The sequence below is a fragment of the Carassius carassius genome, chromosome 7 (genome assembly GCF_963082965.1).
Source record: "Carassius carassius chromosome 7, fCarCar2.1, whole genome shotgun sequence".
NCBI classification, from domain to species: Eukaryota; Metazoa; Chordata; class Actinopteri; order Cypriniformes; family Cyprinidae; genus Carassius; species Carassius carassius.
The window spans coordinates 6,053,233-6,074,381 of record NC_081761.1 but is presented as its reverse complement, the minus strand read 5'-3'; the positions used below and the strand labels follow the sequence as shown (position 1 = coordinate 6,074,381).

The window sequence follows — 21,149 nt, the reverse complement described above, 5'->3', positions numbered from 1 at the left end:
TTTATCACCGACCTGGGATGAAGTTTATATGCCTGTTGCTGTGACTCATGTCTTTTTTTCACTGACTCTCTCCAGATCTTCTCCATGGTGGTCTTTGCTTCTATAATAAATGAGGGTTATGTGAATATGGGCAGTGAGCGCCTGCACTGTGTCTTTAATAAGAACGCAGACGCCTGTAACTACGGCATCACTATAGGAATTGTGGCTTTCTTAGCCTGTGTCTCCTTCCTGGCCCTGGACGTCTACTTCCCCCAGATCAGCAGTGTTAAAAACAGAAAGAGAGCAGTGCTGTTGGAGATGGTTTTTTCAGGTAAAAGTATTCAGTCATGAATCCCTGTTATCATGTGAATGATGATAATTAGTGTATTCTGATGCAGTCACAATTACATCCAGTCAGTGATTTTCATTTACTTCTGCATTCCATTCAAAAGTTAATCTGAAATTTTTATTTCTAACCTAAATAACTGATTAAAAAATATATTTTATTTGATTGCAGTAAGTAATAATTATGTTCAACAAAGATGTTACAAATATGCTATATAAGATTTTAGCTTTAGTTTATAATATAGTATATATATTTGTGACCCTGGAACAGGGAAGTGAAATTGACATGACATTCAGCCAAGTATGATGACCCATACTCAGAATTTGTGCTCTGCATTTAACCCATCCGAAGTGCACACACACAGAGCAGTGAACACACACACACACTGTGAACACACACCCAGAGCAGTGGGCAGCCATTTTATGCTGCAGCACCCAGGGAGCAGTTGGGGGTTCGGTGCCTTGCTCAAGGGCACCTAAGTCGTGGTATTGAAGGTGGAGAGAGAACTGTACATGCACTCCCCCCACCCACAATTCCTGCCGGTCCAAGGCTCAAACTCACAACCTTTCGATTGCCAGTCCGACTCTCTAACCATTAAGCCACGACTTCCCCTAAGTCCCTGGTATATATTTTTAGCAATAGCCAAAAAAGCATTGTATTGGTCAAAATTATTGATTTTGATTGATTCTTTTATGCCAAAAATCATTAAGATATTAAGTAAAGATCTTGTTCCATGAAGATATAAATTTCCTACCGTAAATATATCAAAACTTAATTTTTGATTAGTAATATGTATTGTTAAGAATTGTTTTTAAATAGATGTATCTCTGCCAAATATTGTCCTGTCCTAATAAACCATACATCAATGGAAAGCTTATTTATTCTAAAAATGGACACTTTAGACTGGTTTTGTGGTCCAGGGTCACATATAATGTTAGTTTAGTATATAAGGTTTTAGTTTTAGTTAACTATTACATTGTTCTAAAGACCCAATTGCTGAAATTGTCAATATATTTGTATGATAATAAAATGTAGTGTACCTGAAAAAAAAAAAAAATCACACATTTGCCCATCTCCTCTCTTCAGGTTTCTGGACATTCATTTGGTTTGTAGGATTCTGCTTTTTGGCCAGTCAGTGGAGTCGTACTTCCCCTAAGGAGCTGCCGCTGGAGCAGGCGTCAGACGCGGCACGAGCAGCTATCGCCTTCTCTTTCTTCTCCATCCTTACCTGGGTAAGACACTCCATCTTATACACACAGTACACCATCACAATTATTTTCATATTTGACTGCCAGCATTGGTGTTTGTGCTTCAGACTTATCTATGTCTGTGGTTAAGGACACTGCCTTTATGGAGGATAAACAGAGGCTTCTGTCCAAACAGCCTAACAGTCTCTCGATAGCCTACAGTAGATGTAGATTTCATGTACTACTCCTAAGTACACTCTAAACTATGCTAGTCTGACTGTATGAGACACAGTACTGTCAATATAGTCAATAAAGGTACCAATCTATCACTGGGGCAATTCAAAAGGTTCTAATATGTACTTTTAAAGTACTAATATTTACCTTTAATGGAGTAATATGTACCATTTAGGGGGAAATAAGTTACAAAGGTGTAGCTTTTAGCTTTTGTACCTTAGGGTTCCACCCCAGTGGCAGCTTTGTCATTTTTTCTTTAAGAGTATACAGTGTGTAATAATCTAGATTTATAATAAACATGATAAATCTCTGAAGTTTAAAAGTACACAAACAATGTTTCATAAATGTTGATAAAACAAGTATTACAATTTCTAAAGATTTTATATTATTGAATATATGTTATCGCTGGTTATTATGAAGCCTAGCTTTATAGATATTAAGCTACACTATATATATATATATATGTATACATATACTATATTCTATTTGCCATCACAATCAACTAGCCAATATTTTAAGATTTTCTCAAATAATAACTGTGCCCAATTGGCCAATTATTAGAAAGTGGTCAATGTTAAAAAGTGATTTTAAGTAATATAATTGATTATATTTTTTGAAAATATACACTACTGTTTAAAATGTTGTCATGTGACTCTGCAGACTGGAGTAATGCTTGCTGAAAATGCAGCTTTGCCATCACAAAAATAAATTACATGTTAAAATATATTCAAATAAAAGACAATCATTTTAAATTGTAATTTTTTTCACAATTATACTTTCATTTTACAACTTTTACTGTATATTTTATCAAATAAATGTGAGCATAAGAGACTTTTTTCAAAAACATTAAAAAATCTTATGACCCCAAAATTTTGAACAATAGTGTAAATGTGCACAGACATTTGGCCACTGTATATACAGTAGATTTATGACTAAAGCAAGTATTATGATTGCTATAAAATGAATGAAAGAATGCAAAAAATATTTTGCATTAACTCAAGTTTTTTTTAAATTGGAAACAATATATTTTAGTTAGAATAGATGATGTAATTTAAAATATATACTTTAAAAAACAAAAAAAACAAAACACCTGTATATAAAAACATGTCATGGGTAATATAAACACCAGACACAAACACAGGCATTCACATAACATTACATATATTGCATGGCCTACTTTAATTAAAGTCACTTTTTCCGTCACAATTATAAGAATGAACTTATACTTCTAGATCAAGTAGAGTCAAAACATATTTTTCTTGTGTGTTTAAACTGAAACTTGGCTAACTCAAGCATTCCAGCTAACTCTTGCTGATACCTCATAAGCTTGACTTTCTTTCTCACTAACATGCTAATCACATGCTAATCACTAATATGCATAATCCTGGTTCTCCGGACTAGGCGGGCCTTACGGTGTGCGCCGTTCAGAGGTTCCTGCTCGGTACTGACATGACACTGTTCACCACTGAGCACATGGCCACCCATCCGCCCAAGCAGCCGTACCCCTCCAACGATGTCATTGGTCAGACCACCATCCCCGTCAACGCTTACCAGAGTACACCGCTCATCGAAACCGTGGAGACCCGCCCCCCTGGATACAAGATCCCGCCTGCATTTTAATCCACAACCAATCAGAAGGCAAGGAATATAGCAGCGCTAAAGGACTGAGTATAGTCTGCCGTCAATGTTAGCTAAATGTATCGTATCGTATTGCATTTTAGTAACAGGGTGGTGAGGAGATGATGCTCACCTTCTGTAGTCTGCACTATAATACAGTCTGATAATGTATCTCACTTCAACCTCAGCAAAGATGGATGTTTTGGGTTGATTGTGGTTGCCTGCCCTACACAAATTTTTTACATTCGGCTACAAATAATTGTCAAAATCACCATGGACGATTTATTTAGTAATTATTGTTTAATTAAAGAAATTAAAAATAATTAAAGGTGCACTAAGTATTGGCTCTTGCATCATTTAAAAGACAAAGTTTTTGCTGAGTAAATAATGACAGAATTTAATGACTAAAATTCAGAAAAAGCTTATCTAAATGATTACTTTTTTTTTTGCCAGTTTAATGAATTGAAATTATGTGATTGAAGTAAAATCAATCAAATAAAATATATATATCTTACATGAAAACCTTAAAAAAACAGGAGTTTTAGACCACTAATATGAGGCGGAGTCATATTTCATATCTAAAATTTACAACATATTTTACAAAAGTACTATTCGTTTCTTTCAGGGTAAAACTTTTTTTTCAATTACAAAAGTTACTTGGTGCACCTTTAAGAATATTAATATTTTTGTGTTTCTGATTATCAAATGTCTTGGCACAGCTGATTGACAGAAGTACCAAACGATACATCAATCAACATCTTCTGCAGTTAAATCAGTTCTGTCCAAATAAATTGTCAAAAATCTGTTTTTGTTGAGAGAGAATTAGCAAATGTGTTTATAAGTACTTACAGTATGTCACTAAGAGAAAAAATAATGAGAAATTATTGAAATTGAGAAATAATGAGAAATGGTGAAGAGAATGAGCAAATGAGTGTGTGTGTGTCTGCTGATGGACTCTAGTAGCAGTCAGAAACATTCCGGATGAGATAACTGAGATTACTGGAACAGATTGTTTACTTTAACAAGCATACTTGTGTATGTGTGTGTGTGTGTGTGTGTGTGTGGGTGGGAATGTGTGTGCTTGGTCTAATTCTGTCTAATTGCATGATATGTTAAAATGCCACAAATTCCCACTGAAGCAGAGATGTACTTGTTATATTTTGTTAATGGAAGAAGTTACAGTGGTTATTAAAGTCTTTAAGCTGACATATACAGTACCATGAGGTCCTGAATAAAAATGAATCAGTACAGTGAAGCATACTGCTGGATGATGACATCTTTTGTGCTGGGATTCCAAATGGACAATACTCTATTCCACAGATTTTTTTTTTTTTTTTTTAAGTTTTGGAATAACATGATGATGAGTAAAAAAGACAGAATTTTCAATTCTGAGAGAAGGTGAAAACTGCTGTTAAATTACAATAAAGACCTTTCATATACTATATATATATATATATATATATATATATATATATATATTTAAACATTCACTAATTGAAATAAAACTCAAATAAGCTAGCAATATTACATGATTTTTTATAATTTGATGTAATTTTAAAAACTAAAATCACAAACTATAACTTAAAGTCAAATAAATTAATGCATGCTATATAATACAGAAATATAAAATGAGTGAAAACAACAAAAGCCTTAATCAAAATTACTGGGATGAAAACTGAAAATATAAAAATAAAAACTAATTAAAATATGAATAAATACTAATAATATTAATATTTATTATAAATATAATATAGTTTTGGTTAAAACTGAAATCTTAAAAGCTTAAATAAAAATGATACTAAAATAAATTAAATTTGTTACAAAAGATAAAATAATAACACAACATTGATCATTTATAATAATACAATGTTTGGAGAAGCCTTTGCTGTGTATGAGTGTAAAAAAAAGCATTCTCTATGAGACAAATGCTTTAGGTTTAAGCATAAAAAGATGGTTTTCCTCTTACTTAAATCATTTCAATAAATCCAGTTTAATAAGCAGACTTTCATGTTTCCATAAACCTGAATGCCTTAAAATGCCCTTGAAAAGAAATTTGAAGCTGTAAAATGTTTACAGCTATGTAGCCATTATTGGATTTGCAACTAGATTTATAATACAGTGTGTGTCTTATGGTAGTGTGCTTTATTATGCCATACAAAAACAACAGAAATAAGGGCAAGATACAGTTGGGTTGATATACATGCTATTATTACCAGATCAACACACAGAAGCTTTCTGGTGCTGTCCTTGTTTATAATTTCAAATACATTGGGATATATTACAAGGTACATATTGTTTGCGTTCCAAAAACCAATATGAATAAGCTGGATGACAAAAACCTTGCAAGTGAACCTTGGAGGATGGAATTCTCCACAAATAGGGTACAAACTAGTGTCCTGTTGCTTTTTTGTCAAATAAATATATATAAAAATGTCATGTTCTTCAGACAAAGAGCTATTAATATGTTTAATAAACTATTAACTAACATAAAATTCACAGCATGCCAATAGCAAGTTTCAAATGGCAACCATTCATTCGACCCTGTTATTAAGGTTACATCAAGGGGAATAAAATATATATATATTTGCTACTTTATGGGACATATAAGTTTATCAAAAACTAAAACTAAAAAACAACATTTGAGCCCAAACTACCCCCCCCCCCATGCCCCCAAAACAAAAGATTTGGGCAAAACGCCTCCTTTCACTGACACATAGTTTTATTATTATTATTATTTTATTCCTTTTATTATTGAAGTTATTTCAAGCCCAATTTTGTACCCTATTATTGGAAAGTATTGGCATTAGGCTCTGTTCACACACTTCACACATAGTGGCAATGGATTACAGTCTACAGGAAACACAGCATTGGGAGCAAAATAGAAATCTTTTCAAGTAGTTAACAGTCTCTTAACGTTTAATGTCCATAGTTTTTCATCAAAATGTATCTTGATACTCAACAGATGCTAACATCTGTAGATGCACCCAAAAGCATCATAAAGCAGTCAAACAGCATTCTGGATCTCACACTGCATACATGACACACATCCTGACCTCTACAGTGATACTCATTTATATTTAGCAGCCCTTGGTTTTCCCAAATACCTCCATTACACTCTAGTTAACCATAAAATAATTTTTTAAAAATATGCCAGGCATAATAACTGCCAATACTTTGAGAATTTGTAAACTGCAATCAATCAAACAAACACTATTTTTACAGGGCTTGAAAACACTCAAAACACACATAAAAAACAGAAGAATCGTTTTTTGTTCATCATTTCTCCAGTCTTCAGTGTCACATGATTCTCCAAAAATCATTCTAATATGCTGGCTTGCTGCACAAAAACTTGATAGATTTTTTCGGGATTCCTTAATGTCAAAATGGGAATTTTATTAATCCAGGGTTAAAAGTGGCCTTAATCTATGGTTGTTAACCCAAGGTTAAGTGTGAAAAGCCCATGTTTGACTGGTAATGCAGGGGAACTTCAGATGCACGTCTGTCAAGCGTCATGTTGTTGTTAATACTGCAACACTGACAAGAAAGGAAATAATGATAATGCTATTCAAAACTATACCGAAATGTAACTGTTCATGGGCTTATTATTACTGAATTCATCCCTTGATGATCCAAAACACCAGTGTTTTCAAACAAAACTAACTGTTAACATTCATGCTAGCTCATTTCTTTGGAAATCTCTGTGCTTGTGCATGGAATAAATACATAAATAAATGTCCTGATTGAAAGTTTACAAGAAGCACGTCAGGGAAATACAGTTTAAAAGAAAGAACACTTAAAATTGATATATGCTCTAACAATGAAAGTCAAAGGGGAAAATATTTCAGAGGGTTTAAAGAAAAAGATCTGTCTGTACAAGACGAATTTCTGGTAGTTACCTACTGTTGTCTTTGCATGTGTTATTAATTATTACATTTAACTGCATTACTAGATAAATTAACCTCTTTTAAATATGTGTATTTATTTGTCAATTTGAAAAAAATATTTAAATTGTTAATTTGAAATAATACATGATTGATTTATTGATGATGATTTATTTGCTTTAAAATGACACTCCAAGTCCTCCACAGACTGTCAAATTTGAGCACATTTTTACAAGAAAATACTATTTAAATTTAATTATATTTCAGTTGTACTTAAAAATGTCATGTTTACTTCAATGTGTTACTTGCCATGTTAAATGTATTACCTTCTGAGTCAAAACAGTTTCAGTGTAGAGACTAAAAATTGGATATAAGTTTGCATAGACAGAGTTATTAGGAAATGTTATTACACTAGTGTCATGTCGACACAATGCTAAACTCTTGACTATAGTTTCAAAATAGTGTCTATTTTATCCTGCTGCAGTGCTTTTCCCCATAGACTTCTACTGCATCACTGTACACACAAACTGAGGAACAACTCAAAATGATTTTCTGCTGCAGCTGAAGAACTTGAACCTGGAACATTCATTTAACACGATCCTTCCTGAAGACCAACAATATGTAAAAATCGGACCCTTTACAAAAATATCACATGCCACACATAGGCTATATACAATAATCATCTCATTCCTTCAGCTACACAATCTGCATTATGAAACATGCACATGTTTCAGCTAAAATAGATCTGTGTCATATATTCTGTAAGACAATAGGGTGTTACAATTAGGGCATGACTTTTAAGTTAATTAATCATGTGACGTGAGGGTTTGCTTGAAGATGACAAATATAGTGCTGCCATTTAACCCTCATGTTCTGTCGAGATTTACTCACTAATAATAACTCATAATAATAACTCATTTCAACACATTATGTTATTCTGTTCCTCAGACTGTCGGGTAATTATTATGCAATATAGTAATGTTGTTTGTGTTTGGGGTCAGTCTGATTTAAAATATTATTAATAATTATAATAATAATGCATTAAAAAAATTAAAATTAAACTAGATTTGCATAATTTCTCAAGACATATTGAGTGTTATTTTTTGCCAGCGCAAGAAGGAAATCTAATCTTTTAAAAAGCAAAACTACACTTCCGCATGATTTATTGTGTCATTCATGTCTGTTGCAAAAATGCTGGATCACAATTTGTGTCAAAATGTAAAAATAAAAACAATTAATCAATTCTTCCTCCTTCAGGACGTGGTTCGTGTGTCAACTTTGCAACTTTGCCCACTCAAATAAACTCAACAACAACAACAACAACAACAAAAAAATATATATATATATTTTGTCTAAAGTTTCACTAAACTTAGATTTCATTTGCCAGGCTTTACAGGATAACTTTAAATGACACTTTTTGAGCTATAAATCTATCAACCTTTCAGACCCCAAACAAAATATGAGGGTTAAAATTGCATTGTCATGCCACGATGCAACATGTTTCTGTGACGGATGTTCATATGAACTCACATAAAACGCCACAACATCAGTGTGTGTGATGAACACTAATACAAGTTCCCTAATCAATATGATCAGGCAAAAAAACCTCAGTTCCATCAGAAACACATTTGCATACTTTTGCCGACACCGCCTCTGACTGTTATTAAAATGCTTTGCGAAGAGGCGGAATGCATGAGTGACTTCCTGCGCGGTCGCTTAGGCAAACGAATCCTCATTTCCTGGATCCCTAGTGCTGGCCATTCTGACCAATACCTTCTTCCTGAGTGGACTCTGAGCTGCGTCTCCCACCGCCCCCAAACGCCCCTCGGGAGGGAAGGAGTGCGTCGACTGGTCACTATCCGAAAGCAGTTCTGACATGCTGCTCAGCGAACTTACATCCGATTGGTCAAAAGAGAATTGTGGGAGGGGCAAACGACCTGGCAAAAGAGGTTCATCCTGCAGGTCAGGAAGATCTGTGGACTCCTGTGGTAATGCGGAGTCGAAGGATGGTGTCCGCCGTCTTAGGACTGTGCTGTGATCCTGACCGACCGCTGGAGACTGAAACTCTGCTTCGGTGGGAGGGTCGATGGAGATGCAGGGCGGGCTCATTTTCTCCTTCTTGGGCATTTGAGAAGGTCCAGGTGGCTGCTGCTGAAGCAGTAACTCTTCCCCGTGCGTTGAGTGGCGCCGAGGGACGTGGAGTTGAGATAGGAAGCCATTATTTCCCATACTGTTGTACTTCCGTAGACATTGAGCGCTGGTGCCCGGCTGGGATGCCCCGCCGTGTAATGAGTCTTGAGACCGGGCTTCAGAACAGTAGGGCGGTTCATGAGGGGACAAGTTCTGGTTGCGTGCCACACGCTGAGAGGCTCTTCTTTGGGGAACGTTCGTTTTGAGGCGCACCACCTCATGCGAATCCTCTAGTTTGGTTTGTGCATGTGTGTTGGTTATTTCCAGAGGTTTTCTAGATTGTCGACAGGGGATGCTGCGCTGGCTGTACATGTGTCTGTTTGTTCGTACGCTCGCTGTTCGGTTGCGGAGGGGAGGGGGAGGTGAGGCCTGGGGCGAACACGGGGCGGATCCACTGGTGAGGGGAATGCTGGGTACTTTGAGATGAACATCATCACTGGAGCAGGGTTTGCTCTGGATGTGTAAGGTGTCTCTGGAGTCAGTGTTTGTGGAATCAATAGAGTCGCTCTTTATTGCTTGCTGCAGGTAAAAACACATGTACTGTCAGAACACACATTTAAAATAACGATAAATTACATTACAATCTTGAATACTTTCTTGCTATTTCTAATATCATGAAATTTTATTTAAAATAAATTAAAGCTAATACCTAATTTAATACAAAATGATTATATATATATTATAGTTTAAATTATATATATTTATTTTTAATAAAACGTTTAATAATGTAATATTTTTGTATATTTTGTATTTTATATTGACTTTATAAATTAAATATTTTAAAATAGAATTAAAGCAAATTTAAACAAAATGACTATAATATTATTTAGTATTAATTTAGATAATATTAATAATAACAACATTTTATGTAATACATAGATGCACTGCAAATTACACACACACACATATATATATATATATATATATATATATATATATATATATATATATATATATATATATATATATATATATGTATTATTAGATTAAGTATTTATAACACTTTAATAATCACTTATATAAATGTAAATGTACATATACATTTTAAGTTAAAACATTTACAGACAGGCTGATAGATAGATAGATAGATAGATAGATAGATAGATAGATAGATAGATAGATAGATAGATAGATAGATAGATAGATAGATAGATAGATAGATAGACAGATCTATCTGAGAAGGATTCTCATTATTTGAGAAGGATACAATGGAAGCAAGAACATCTGACATTTATACAAATGTTCACATGATCAGTGTCACAATTCTTGCATTTCATTTGATGTAATTGTCTATTTAATTGAATCTATTGTTATCCCTAATATAAAACAGTCATGAGGGTGAGAGTTGCTGCAGTACCTGTCTCCGCAGTGCTCTGAAGGCTTTGCTAGATCTTGCTCTTTGATTTAGAGGATGGGGAGCAGGAACGGCAGCCAGGTTTGTCTGAGATGCAGTTCCTGGAACCTGCATTATGGCACTATCTTCACAGGGCTGGGTGCCGAGTGAGGGAGAGGAGCCTGTAGAATACACAAACAGCTTTAGTCATATTCTCTCTCTGCACATGTGCCATGACCAGTAAGAACTGGTTTGGTTTGGTCACCTGGTAATGTGGAGACCTGTTTGGAGACCCTCTCATGAATGGACCCATATACAGTCTTAACAGGATAGAGCATGTAACTGTCATTAGGTAAGGACAGCATCCGTGATAAAGACGGTCTACTAACTGTCAGGAAGTTGCTGTAATTGGGGTCTTGGCCCTGTGAACACAACAAATCAATATTATGTGCTTTAACAGTTATGTTTTCCCTTGCATATACATATTAAAAACCCTGCAAAAATATTTTTATTATTATTATTTAAATTATTCAATATAATATTTGTAATATAATATAGTACATAATCTGTCCTGTACTCCAATAAAAAAAATAGACTGGACCACTTTAAAATTGCACATGTTGATTTTAAACCTTAACTACACATTTATTAATAACCCTCAGGTGTTAAATTAATCTCATTTATTTAGTTTCAATGATATTTATTCTTTAACATTTTGTGTTTTAAGGGGATTTCATGGTAGACAATATTGACCTCTAAATTATGCACGTTTTTTAATATACAATAATGCAAATAAAAAAAATATATATTTAAAATATTTATTATTTTCAAAAGTTATTTAAAAGTGATATTTCCGGTGGGAGAAATAAAGAAAATCATATTTAATACCGTAGTATAACCATACAGGGCTGTGCATTCCCTTGTGGATTATAAGAGCATTTTCTGCCATACAGTATATATATATTAAAAACTGTGGCTGATTTGTAGATTGTACCCTCAAAAAATTATCTGTTTTTTTTTTGTAATTAAATTTCCTAGGGTAATCATTTTTGACCGTGAAGATCAAATGTGAGGCTATATTTTAAGAGCATTTAGCCTTTTCTAATCAATTTCACCAAAGAGTTTTTAAATACAGTAAACTTTCAGATTTTTTTTCTCTTATCATAAACATAGCTAAAATACATTTAGATACAACTCTAATAATATCTATTAAATATATGGGAAGGGGGTTCCTTGGTATAATATTTTCAAGAATACAGTGGCTTTATGTATAGAAGAATTATAAAAGAATGTACAGAACTGACCTGTTCATGTGAAAGAGTCTCCATTTTCACAGCTGTACCCTCAAGCCCGATGGCTCCGCCCACAGAGGCGGTGCTTTGTCTACGAATGCCATGAAGCTCTTCCTTCAACTCCGCCTCCATCTCGGCCTCCTCACGGGCGTCTTTGTTACTCTCCTCTAAATGTTTCATGAGCACAGCGACCACAACGTTCACCAGCACAAACTGTGCCATTAGCACGAATGTCACAAAGTACAGAGGCGACAGAAGTGGCAGGTAACTCAGACATCTGTCATTTTTACATTCCCGCAGGGTATCCTAAACAGAAACAGAGAAATTGTGAGTTCTGTCAAGCTGATAAGTTAATGTATGTGGGAAACAAATAATCTTTTTGACAGCTAATGTCTCTAATGTCACTCTTAAACATCTGGAATGACATGAGGGTGAGTTTAAGTCTAATTAAGAGCTAGCATTAGATATCAGCATTCCATAAACAGGTATTTATGACATGCATGAATAGTTTCATGGTTTGCAAAATACCTTCATGATTCCATTCCAGTTGTCTCCGGTGGAAACGCGGAACAGAGTGAGGAACGCCATGCCAAAGTTCTGAAATGTAGCATGTCTGCTCAAACCCTCACATGGGTTATCCTCAGTGCATTCTGTGTTCAAAACAATTCATTTGAATACTTTATCCAAAATATACATTTTGGACATTTATTTATTTTATGTAACAATATGCACTACTATTCAAAGTTTGGGGTGCATGAGATATTTTATACTGAATTAATACTTTTATTTAGCTAAGATGCTTTCAATTGTTTAAAAGTGAGATTTTTATTATATTTGTAATGTTATAAAATCATTGCTGTTCTTTTGAACCTTTCTATTCTAGTCAAGTCATTTTGGGAACACAAATGTTTTCAAGATTGACAGTAATAGAATGTTTCTTGAGCAGAAAATCAGCATATTATAATAATTTCTCATGGATCATGTGACAAGGAAGACTGGAGTAATTGCCATCACAGGAATAAATTATATTTTAACAATTTTAATAGTAGTAATATTTCACAGTATTACAGTTTTTTTTTTTTGAAAAACATTCTTTTTTTAACAACTTTTTTTAAACAGTAGTGTGGTGTTAAATAACAGGAAATAAAAAGTCTACCAACCAAGCTTGCCAAAGAGTTCGACTCCCAGTGCTGCATAGATGAAGAACAGCAGCATGAACAGCAGACCCAGATTACCGACCTACAGAACCAGAACATCTCCAGAATAAAGCCACATACATCATAATCTGTGAATAACGATGAATATAGCATGTGACATATGAACTCACTGACCTGCGGTAAAGCTTGAACTACTGTATCCAGAAGAGATCTCATTCCTGTGGCCATCTTTAGCAGCTTCAACACTGAAAGGCAATTTAATATCACATTTCATTCCTCTTATAATTATTTAGACACAACATGTCACATACCCAAACTGTACGAAATATCTTAGTTTTGTACTGGAAAGAATTTTACTGACCCCAAACTTTTGAATGGTAGTGTAAATAAAACATTTTTTTAATTTCCCATTGCTAAAAAAGCTGGAAATCTCTCTTCTCTCTGGCAGATCTTATTAGACCCTGTTTTATTTCACGGCTGGTGTGTGTGTGTCTGTCTTCGTGTATTTGGTACCTCTGGCGATGCGCAGCACCCTCATTATGCGTATGATGGTCGGGTTGATGGGTAGTGAGGCATTCAGGTCAATTTCCTCAAGTGTGATGCCCATGATAGAGAGAAGAACAATTGCCAAGTCTAACTGATTCCACCTGACAAAACAAAAAAACTGAGATAAAGCAGAGGTCCTGTGAAACCATTTAATATTCTTGAAAAGAGCTAAACTTGACCATTAGAGACTGTCAGAGGAAAGGTCTTTCTTTCTGGAACACGAGTGAAAGACAGTGGAAGATAATAACGTATTTTTAATTTATAAAGAGGAAAGTTATTAATTTATAGACTTTCTGGGCTATTTTTCTCTGTCTCAACGTCACAGGATGTGTCACAATGGTGTCTCATAATTATTCATGAGTCTGCATGGCCTTATCTTATGTCTTATTATTATTCATGACACCATGTGACCTTTCTTTTTTGATAGGCACTTCAAACAGTGAGTTGATACCATTTTGGAACATGGGTCGCAGGTATTCACGTTTGCATGACATCCGATGCTGACAGAGTGACAGGATTTCAATCAAAGACTGACGCATTTGAAATATTTGTGTAACAATCATTCTTTTTTTAGTAAGGTTTGGAGAAACATTGAGGCTCAAGATGCAGTTTTGAAACAAGATGCAGCTTGACACTCATCACAGACACCATCTGTCCTCACAGACTCACTTTAACACAAAAGTTGTTAATAATGTAAAAGCACAATCACATATATTTTTTATTATTATTGCAAATTGTCATTGTATTTATTTGCAATGAAAAAAAGTATTGACATGTAAAAGTCTTTGCTAAATGATATACTTAATAATAATAATAATAATAATATGTTTATTCAGCAAAAATGCATTTAACTGATCAAACATGACACTTACATGTATATTGTTACAAAAAAATTACTTAAAAAATGCTGTCGTAAAAAACTATTCATCAAACAATACTGAAAAAATGTATCACTGTTTCCACAAACATAATTAGACTATTGTGTTGCATTTTCAAATAATCAAATAAATTAGGCCTTGCTGATCATAAAAAAAATCTTATTTCAAAAACATAAAAAAATCCCTAAACCTTTGAACAGTAGTTTATATTAATGCCTTTAAAGTGAAACAAAACTTATTGCACTTGTCTTCTCCTCATTTTATGAAATCCATGAGAACAGATCCATGCTGAAATGTCCATTTAAGAATACTATCAACTAGTGAAATTACTTTCTAGAAAATATACTGTATTTCTGCACAGTGTCCACATGACGGAGCCTTACCTCTCTTTGAAAAACCTCCTAAAGCCAAAGGCAACCAATTTCAACACAGCCTCGATCACAAAAACCAGCGTGAACAAATAATTACAGTACTTCAGGCCTTCATCCAGATACTGAGAAACACAGATACAGACAGTCAGACACATAGAATATTAAACTTGAATTCAACAGAAATTCGTTATATAGTAAAAAATATGTCTGTCAAAATAATCAAAATCAAAATGTAATTAATTTCTATGCAGCATAAGTAACTTTCCTTTCCGGTTAACATCACAAGTTATGTAACTCCCACTTTTCATGATCCAAACTATTTCTGATGCATAAATCTATATTAACTAGATTTGTTTATACTGAATAATGTTTCACTCTGAAATATGTCAGATTATGGAAGTAAAGTAGGTGTGAACCAGTGTTGTTATTGCTAATAAAAAAAAATAAAAAATAAAAAATAAATAAATAAATATATATATATATATATATATATATATATATATAGTCTATTATAAGATAGTATAGTGTCTATTTCAGTAGTATAGTAGCACACTGGTGTGCCATTTTTTGTTAAGAAAAAAGATGCAATGCTAAAATTCTGATATATTTTTTTTAACTTATTAATAGTATCATTAACCCTGCAGAAGTGTTGTCTCTCTGTGTGTGTGTTTGTGTAATACACCAAACCTTGGGTTGTCTGTAGTGCTCCATTGACATCGTGAGCACATTAATGGCGATGATGATGGTGATGAAGAGGTCCAGATAATGGCTTGTGCAGAGTGTGTGAATATAGAGGCGTGTTGGAGAGTAGTCTGCATAGTACGGCCTCTCCAGGGCCTCTGAAAGACAAAAACACACAGAGAACAATAGAACACCTTCATTAGGGTGTATTCAGGTACGCACACACACACACACACACACACACACACACACACACTCATCTTGCATCAAAGGATGCTGTGAACAACAAATATGTCAGTTTTGGAATGCAGCTTTGAATTGAATACATGTTAATATTCACAATATTTGTGATGTTTCGTTGAAACTAACTCAAGGGCAGGATGTGTGTTGTTAGTTTAATGTATAGGCTACTTTGTTGTCCCTGTCAAACATAAGCACACTGACCCAGTTTTTGTCTGGCTACTAAACTGCTAACATAGCAGTGTGTGTGTGTGTGGTCACAGTTAGCAAACAGTCGAGTCATCTGAGGGACGTTGTAAATGTCCAGCCAAGCGTCCCCCACATCCATCATGGCTCACGACTGCTCAAGGTGTCTTTGAGAGAAGCTTTGTGAGCATTTGAGATAGAGAGAGAGAGATAGCAAGTGATGTCTTGAGACAGCTAACTAATTCAGTTTCCAGTTCAGGTATTCTTACAAAAAGTACTGATGATATATGATGTATACTACAGCACTGTGAATATTGCTTACTTATGTAAAACTCACCACTTAGGTTTTAGGAAGATGTGTGTGTCTTTTAGCATTTTGTCATGTGGTTGATGGGGCATTCTGGGATGCTTTGCATTTGTGAGTGTTATGAATATGTTTTTAAGACAGTTGGTTATTGTCCCTGAAGAGCTTAATATTTTTACCCATAAACAAGGCCCTTAAATATGTAAACTACATGAAATACTATGGCTGGGTAAAAAATATGGATTTCTTGAATTGAATCGATATTGATTCTTAAATGTTTGATTCTAGCCTGTTTTCAATGTAGCACACCTCCTATCCAAATCACAATCAGCTGTGTGTTTTGTTATTTTTGATATAAAACAAAGTCTCCGATTTAAAATGATGTCTATTTTATTACAGTATTCAAACAATAAATGCCATTTTGCGCTGTTTAATGTGGAGTGACAGATCACTGCAGCGCCTCAGTTCAGAGTGAAATAAACATGAATGAATGTCTGAAGAGATGATAAAAGAAAGAGTACATCTTACCAAAATCTGTATCCTATCTCATGTAATTGCTCAGTCAAGCTCAAGCTTGTAAACTATGTCACAAAAACATATTTTGTGACCGAAAACTTAACAAAACTTATTAACTCCAAAGAGGAGCATTTTTCTAAATATGTGCACTGTAGAACATATTCATTATAATTGTTTCATTTATGTTAAAATAAATCCATTAAGTTTTTATGACAGTCAGCCACCATTAAAATGTTTCTATTTTAAAAAAAATTGAATGAATTGGAGTAGAAATATATTAACCTAATTTTAACTTAATTATTATGAAAACTTCACTGAGTGTAAAGTCTAAAATAATTGAACCGAATCAGACATAGAATCGAATCGTGAAATTTGTTGCAAAACTTAGCCCTATGAAATATATAATTCTACCTATTGTTTAACCCCCACTCATGTTTTTATATCTATGTTACCTGACACTAGTACTTCTAAAGAAAGGTTGTTGTTAATTATATCCAAAGCACAGGATTAAAGTGTGATTTGAGGCAAGAGTAAATGGTTTTACTCTAACTTATAATTGTGTGCCTCCTGTCTAATTAAATTTTGGTTATGTGGTTTTGAAGTCAAACAAAGTCAAAAGGCTTTTGAAGAACGTGGCTGTGGAAATCACTATTAATTGTCTGTTTCTCAAGCTAAATACACATGACAGCAATTAAACTGTACTGTGCTAACCATGTGTGATGCAATGAAGTTACAAGCAATAAAACCAATCTGTTCCATGCCAGTTTTACCCTAACCAACAGTGACAAGCCACAAAATATTTTGTGGCTCTTTGCTCCTCTGAATACTAAAGTTGCCAAAACAAAAAAAAGGCCCAAAATCCATTTTGTTCTGAATTGTGCTTTCAGTGAAAATAGAAAAAATACTTTTTATTATGACACTCTGTGCACGCGTACAAAAAACACACGCTTACTCCTGCGTTTCTTCTCCATGCGCTTCTGTCTCTTCTCCTCTCTCCGTCTGGCCTCCTCTTCCTCTTGGTCTTGTCTACACTTGTGGAAGTTCTCGACCACCACACCTACAAACATGTTCAGCACGAAGAAGCTGACGATCAGCAGGAAGGAGATGAAGTACAGAAGCATCCAGGGATTATGATTCCTTATGGGCTACAAAGAGAGAAGAAAGAAAACAGAGAAAAACAGTCTTAAAGTGGTGACTTTGTGCAGTTAAAGAGGTGTAATTTTCATAAGGAAATATTTATGTGTCCATGTGATGAGCACAGTAAAGTATACTAAGAATACAAACTTTATTTGCTACACTGAATTTGAACATATTTCTCCTACCATTCGTTTGTTGAAATGCTGGATACTCACTCTTGGAATTTATTTAGCTGAATTTCTGCACATTAATTAAATCTTGATTTTTTTAAATGCTGCTCCTGTCTCCTAGAGCATATTTCTTCAAATCCACTAAAATAGCATTAATAGTTTGTTAATTCTAGAGTATGTGCGGATGTAAAATAAATGAATAATATTCAGAATAATATGCCAGCAGTCTTAGTTAAACACCAATTAAAATTTTAAGAATAAAACTACTGAAATGTTTAAATATTTGTGGTCAGTAAGATGTATTAATGTTTTTTAAATAAGTCTCTTGTGCTCACAAAAACAGCATTTATTTGATCAAAAATATGATAAAAACAGTGAACATTTTTAAATAATATTACAATTTAAAATGACCTTCTAATTTTGTTTCTTTTAAAATTTATTCCTGTAATGCAAAGCTACTTTACATTTTTAGCATCATTTCTCCAGTCTTCAGTGTCACATGATCCTTCAGAAATCATTCTAATGTCTATTATAACAGTTTTATTTTATAATAAAAGGACTTTTTGGATGAACAAAAAGATGAAAAGAAGAGCATTCATTTGAGAAAAACTTAACATTATAAATAAGTTTACTTTTACCTTTGATCTATTTAATGAATAATTGTTAAATGACAGTAATATTTCTAAATAAATACATAAATATTTAACTTGCCACAAAATTTCAAACATAATTCCTTCATTTTAATTCCATTATACACACACACGCACGCACACACACACACACACACACACACACACACACACACACACACACACACACACACACACACACACACACACACACACACACACACACACACACAAACTGGAATATTGGCATAATAAAGCAAGCATCATTAATGTGATGTGACATACAGTACATAATCAGAATGTAAAAATTTACATTAAAAGAAGGTGGAGACAAAGGAGCCCATAAGTAAGAAAGCAAAGACAGGGAATGCGACAGAAAGAAAGTGCAGAATGGAATGGAAACTCTATACTTGTCTTATTGTATATGCAACACGATTGGTATTTGTTACTAAACAAAAGATGGGCCACTGTAAGGACACTATATAAACCAGTTGTGTTGAGTCTGTTACTGTCCGTGGACTCAATGTTTCTGTGTATGTGTGTGTAAGAGAGAGTATGTAAGACCTCTCAGTGGATTTAAATGATGAATGTTCTGTCTCTCCTCCTCTCTGCTGCTCATTCTAGTGTCCTCCACTGTATTTTTTTCTATCTCTCCCTTTTTTCTTCAGTTCAGAGCTGAATTAATCAAACAAACACTCGCTTTACCTAAAAACCTACTGCTGCCTTTTGTGATTGTGTCACTTGAACTTCAGGAAAGAAAAAAAGCAGTCAACGCTTGTGGCACCTTTAGTTAAAATGGATAGATTCAGAGTAAGGTGTAAGTGTTTCCACACTCAGTAGAGTTACCTGAAGAATGCACACACACACACACACACACACACACACACACACACACACACACACACACACACACACACCTGTTGGTCCACAGCCACGGCATCTAAGCCATCATACATGATGCTGACCCAGCCATCTTTAGATGACAGGACGAATAATGACATCAGTGCCTGCAAAAGAGAGATAAAATGGATTCATGTGAACAAGAGAATATTTTACAGAATTACTCTATCACTGCCAACAATATGAATATCTGTAAAATACTGGAGGAAAGGGGAGATGAACACATTTTTAGATAAAACATATAAAATTACTATTACAGTTCGAAGCTCTTTTATATTTTTATATATTTTAAAATGCAATTATTCCTGTGATGCCAGCCATTACTCCAGTCCTCAGTGTCACATGATCCTTCAGAAATCATTCTAATATGCTGATTTGCTGCTCAAGAAACATTTCATATTACTATCAACATTTAAAACAGTTGTATTGCACTTTCAGAAGATTTTCGTTTATTTTTAGGATTTGTTTGATGAATAGAAAGTTCAAAAGATTTTTTTTTTTAATGTTACAATTTTTTCATCATAAGTCATGAAACATCACAAGTATTTGTGTATGTGTGTGTGTGTGTGTGTGTGCGTGTGTGTAAACATAAGCTATATATAACTAGGCACTATGCACTGACTTGTGAACAAAATAAAAAAGCCAGTTAATTACATGCTGGTAGTAAAGTTGCAGGTCTAAACTAAAAATAGCTCAGATTTTACATATGAAACAAGAGAACAGGATTGAGAAATACTCTTAACCAGAACCCTGTCACCTTGATAAAATGTGCTTGTGTGACCTGAATCTAAAATATAATGGGTTGCTTGATGGTTTATAAAAAGAGCAAATGAGAAGGGTTGATTTTTAAATAAAAGACGCTCCCGGTGGACATAATTAATTCTCCATGAATTCCCCCTTAATGTCTACGTCTATATGAGTGAGTGTAAGTGATTGTGAGCATCCTACCTGACCCAGGTTATCAAAGTTGTACTTCCTACGGACCCATTTGTATTTAGCCTGCAGGCACTCAGATTTATTGGTGATATTTCTAGTATCAAAGCCTTCACAATGATAAAACTTCCCTTTAAAGAGCTGAGTAAAAGAAAAATACCTTACATTTAGACAACATTATTACAAATAAACTCTAAATTACAAAGCAAGCAATAGCTCTGATCAGTGATTTTATTTCCTAAATAAAAATGAATTGAATTTCTTTTAGAAATGTAGACACTAGCAAAATGTGTGTACCTGAACTCCTAGAATTCCAAAGACGATGAAGAAAGCGCAACAGATCAACACAATATTTCCAATAGGTCTGAGAGATGTGATCAATGTTTCAACAACCAGCTTCAATCCGGGAGCTCTGCTTATGACCCTGATGACACAAACAAAC

The 21,149-nt window shown here is 34.2% G+C and overlaps 2 protein-coding genes across 2 annotated transcripts in view; one reads left to right on the top strand and one right to left on the bottom strand.

Annotated features, from left to right (window-relative positions):
• Positions 1–3,995, top strand: part of LOC132142996 (synaptogyrin-3-like) — a 5,722-nt gene extending 1,727 nt beyond the window's left edge. The window contains exons 2-4 of the mRNA XM_059553161.1: positions 76–310; positions 1,412–1,557; positions 3,148–3,995. Coding sequence (XP_059409144.1) covers positions 76–310; positions 1,412–1,557; positions 3,148–3,366 — 600 coding nt within the window. The 3' untranslated portion in view covers positions 3,367–3,995. The remainder of the gene's footprint in view (positions 1–75; positions 311–1,411; positions 1,558–3,147) is intronic.
• A 4,623-nt stretch (positions 3,996–8,618) lies between these two features.
• Positions 8,619–21,149, bottom strand: part of LOC132143411 (voltage-dependent T-type calcium channel subunit alpha-1H-like) — a 51,236-nt gene continuing 38,705 nt past the window's right edge. The window contains exons 20-33 of the mRNA XM_059553600.1: positions 21,005–21,131; positions 20,723–20,848; positions 19,792–19,881; positions 17,891–18,083; positions 15,699–15,850; positions 15,024–15,133; positions 13,730–13,863; positions 13,391–13,461; positions 13,220–13,298; positions 12,588–12,709; positions 12,072–12,365; positions 11,033–11,189; positions 10,792–10,949; positions 8,619–9,953 (exon numbers count right to left, since the gene is read on the bottom strand). Coding sequence (XP_059409583.1) covers positions 8,961–9,953; positions 10,792–10,949; positions 11,033–11,189; positions 12,072–12,365; positions 12,588–12,709; positions 13,220–13,298; positions 13,391–13,461; positions 13,730–13,863; positions 15,024–15,133; positions 15,699–15,850; positions 17,891–18,083; positions 19,792–19,881; positions 20,723–20,848; positions 21,005–21,131 — 2,806 coding nt within the window. The 3' untranslated portion in view covers positions 8,619–8,960. The remainder of the gene's footprint in view (positions 9,954–10,791; positions 10,950–11,032; positions 11,190–12,071; positions 12,366–12,587; positions 12,710–13,219; positions 13,299–13,390; positions 13,462–13,729; positions 13,864–15,023; positions 15,134–15,698; positions 15,851–17,890; positions 18,084–19,791; positions 19,882–20,722; positions 20,849–21,004; positions 21,132–21,149) is intronic.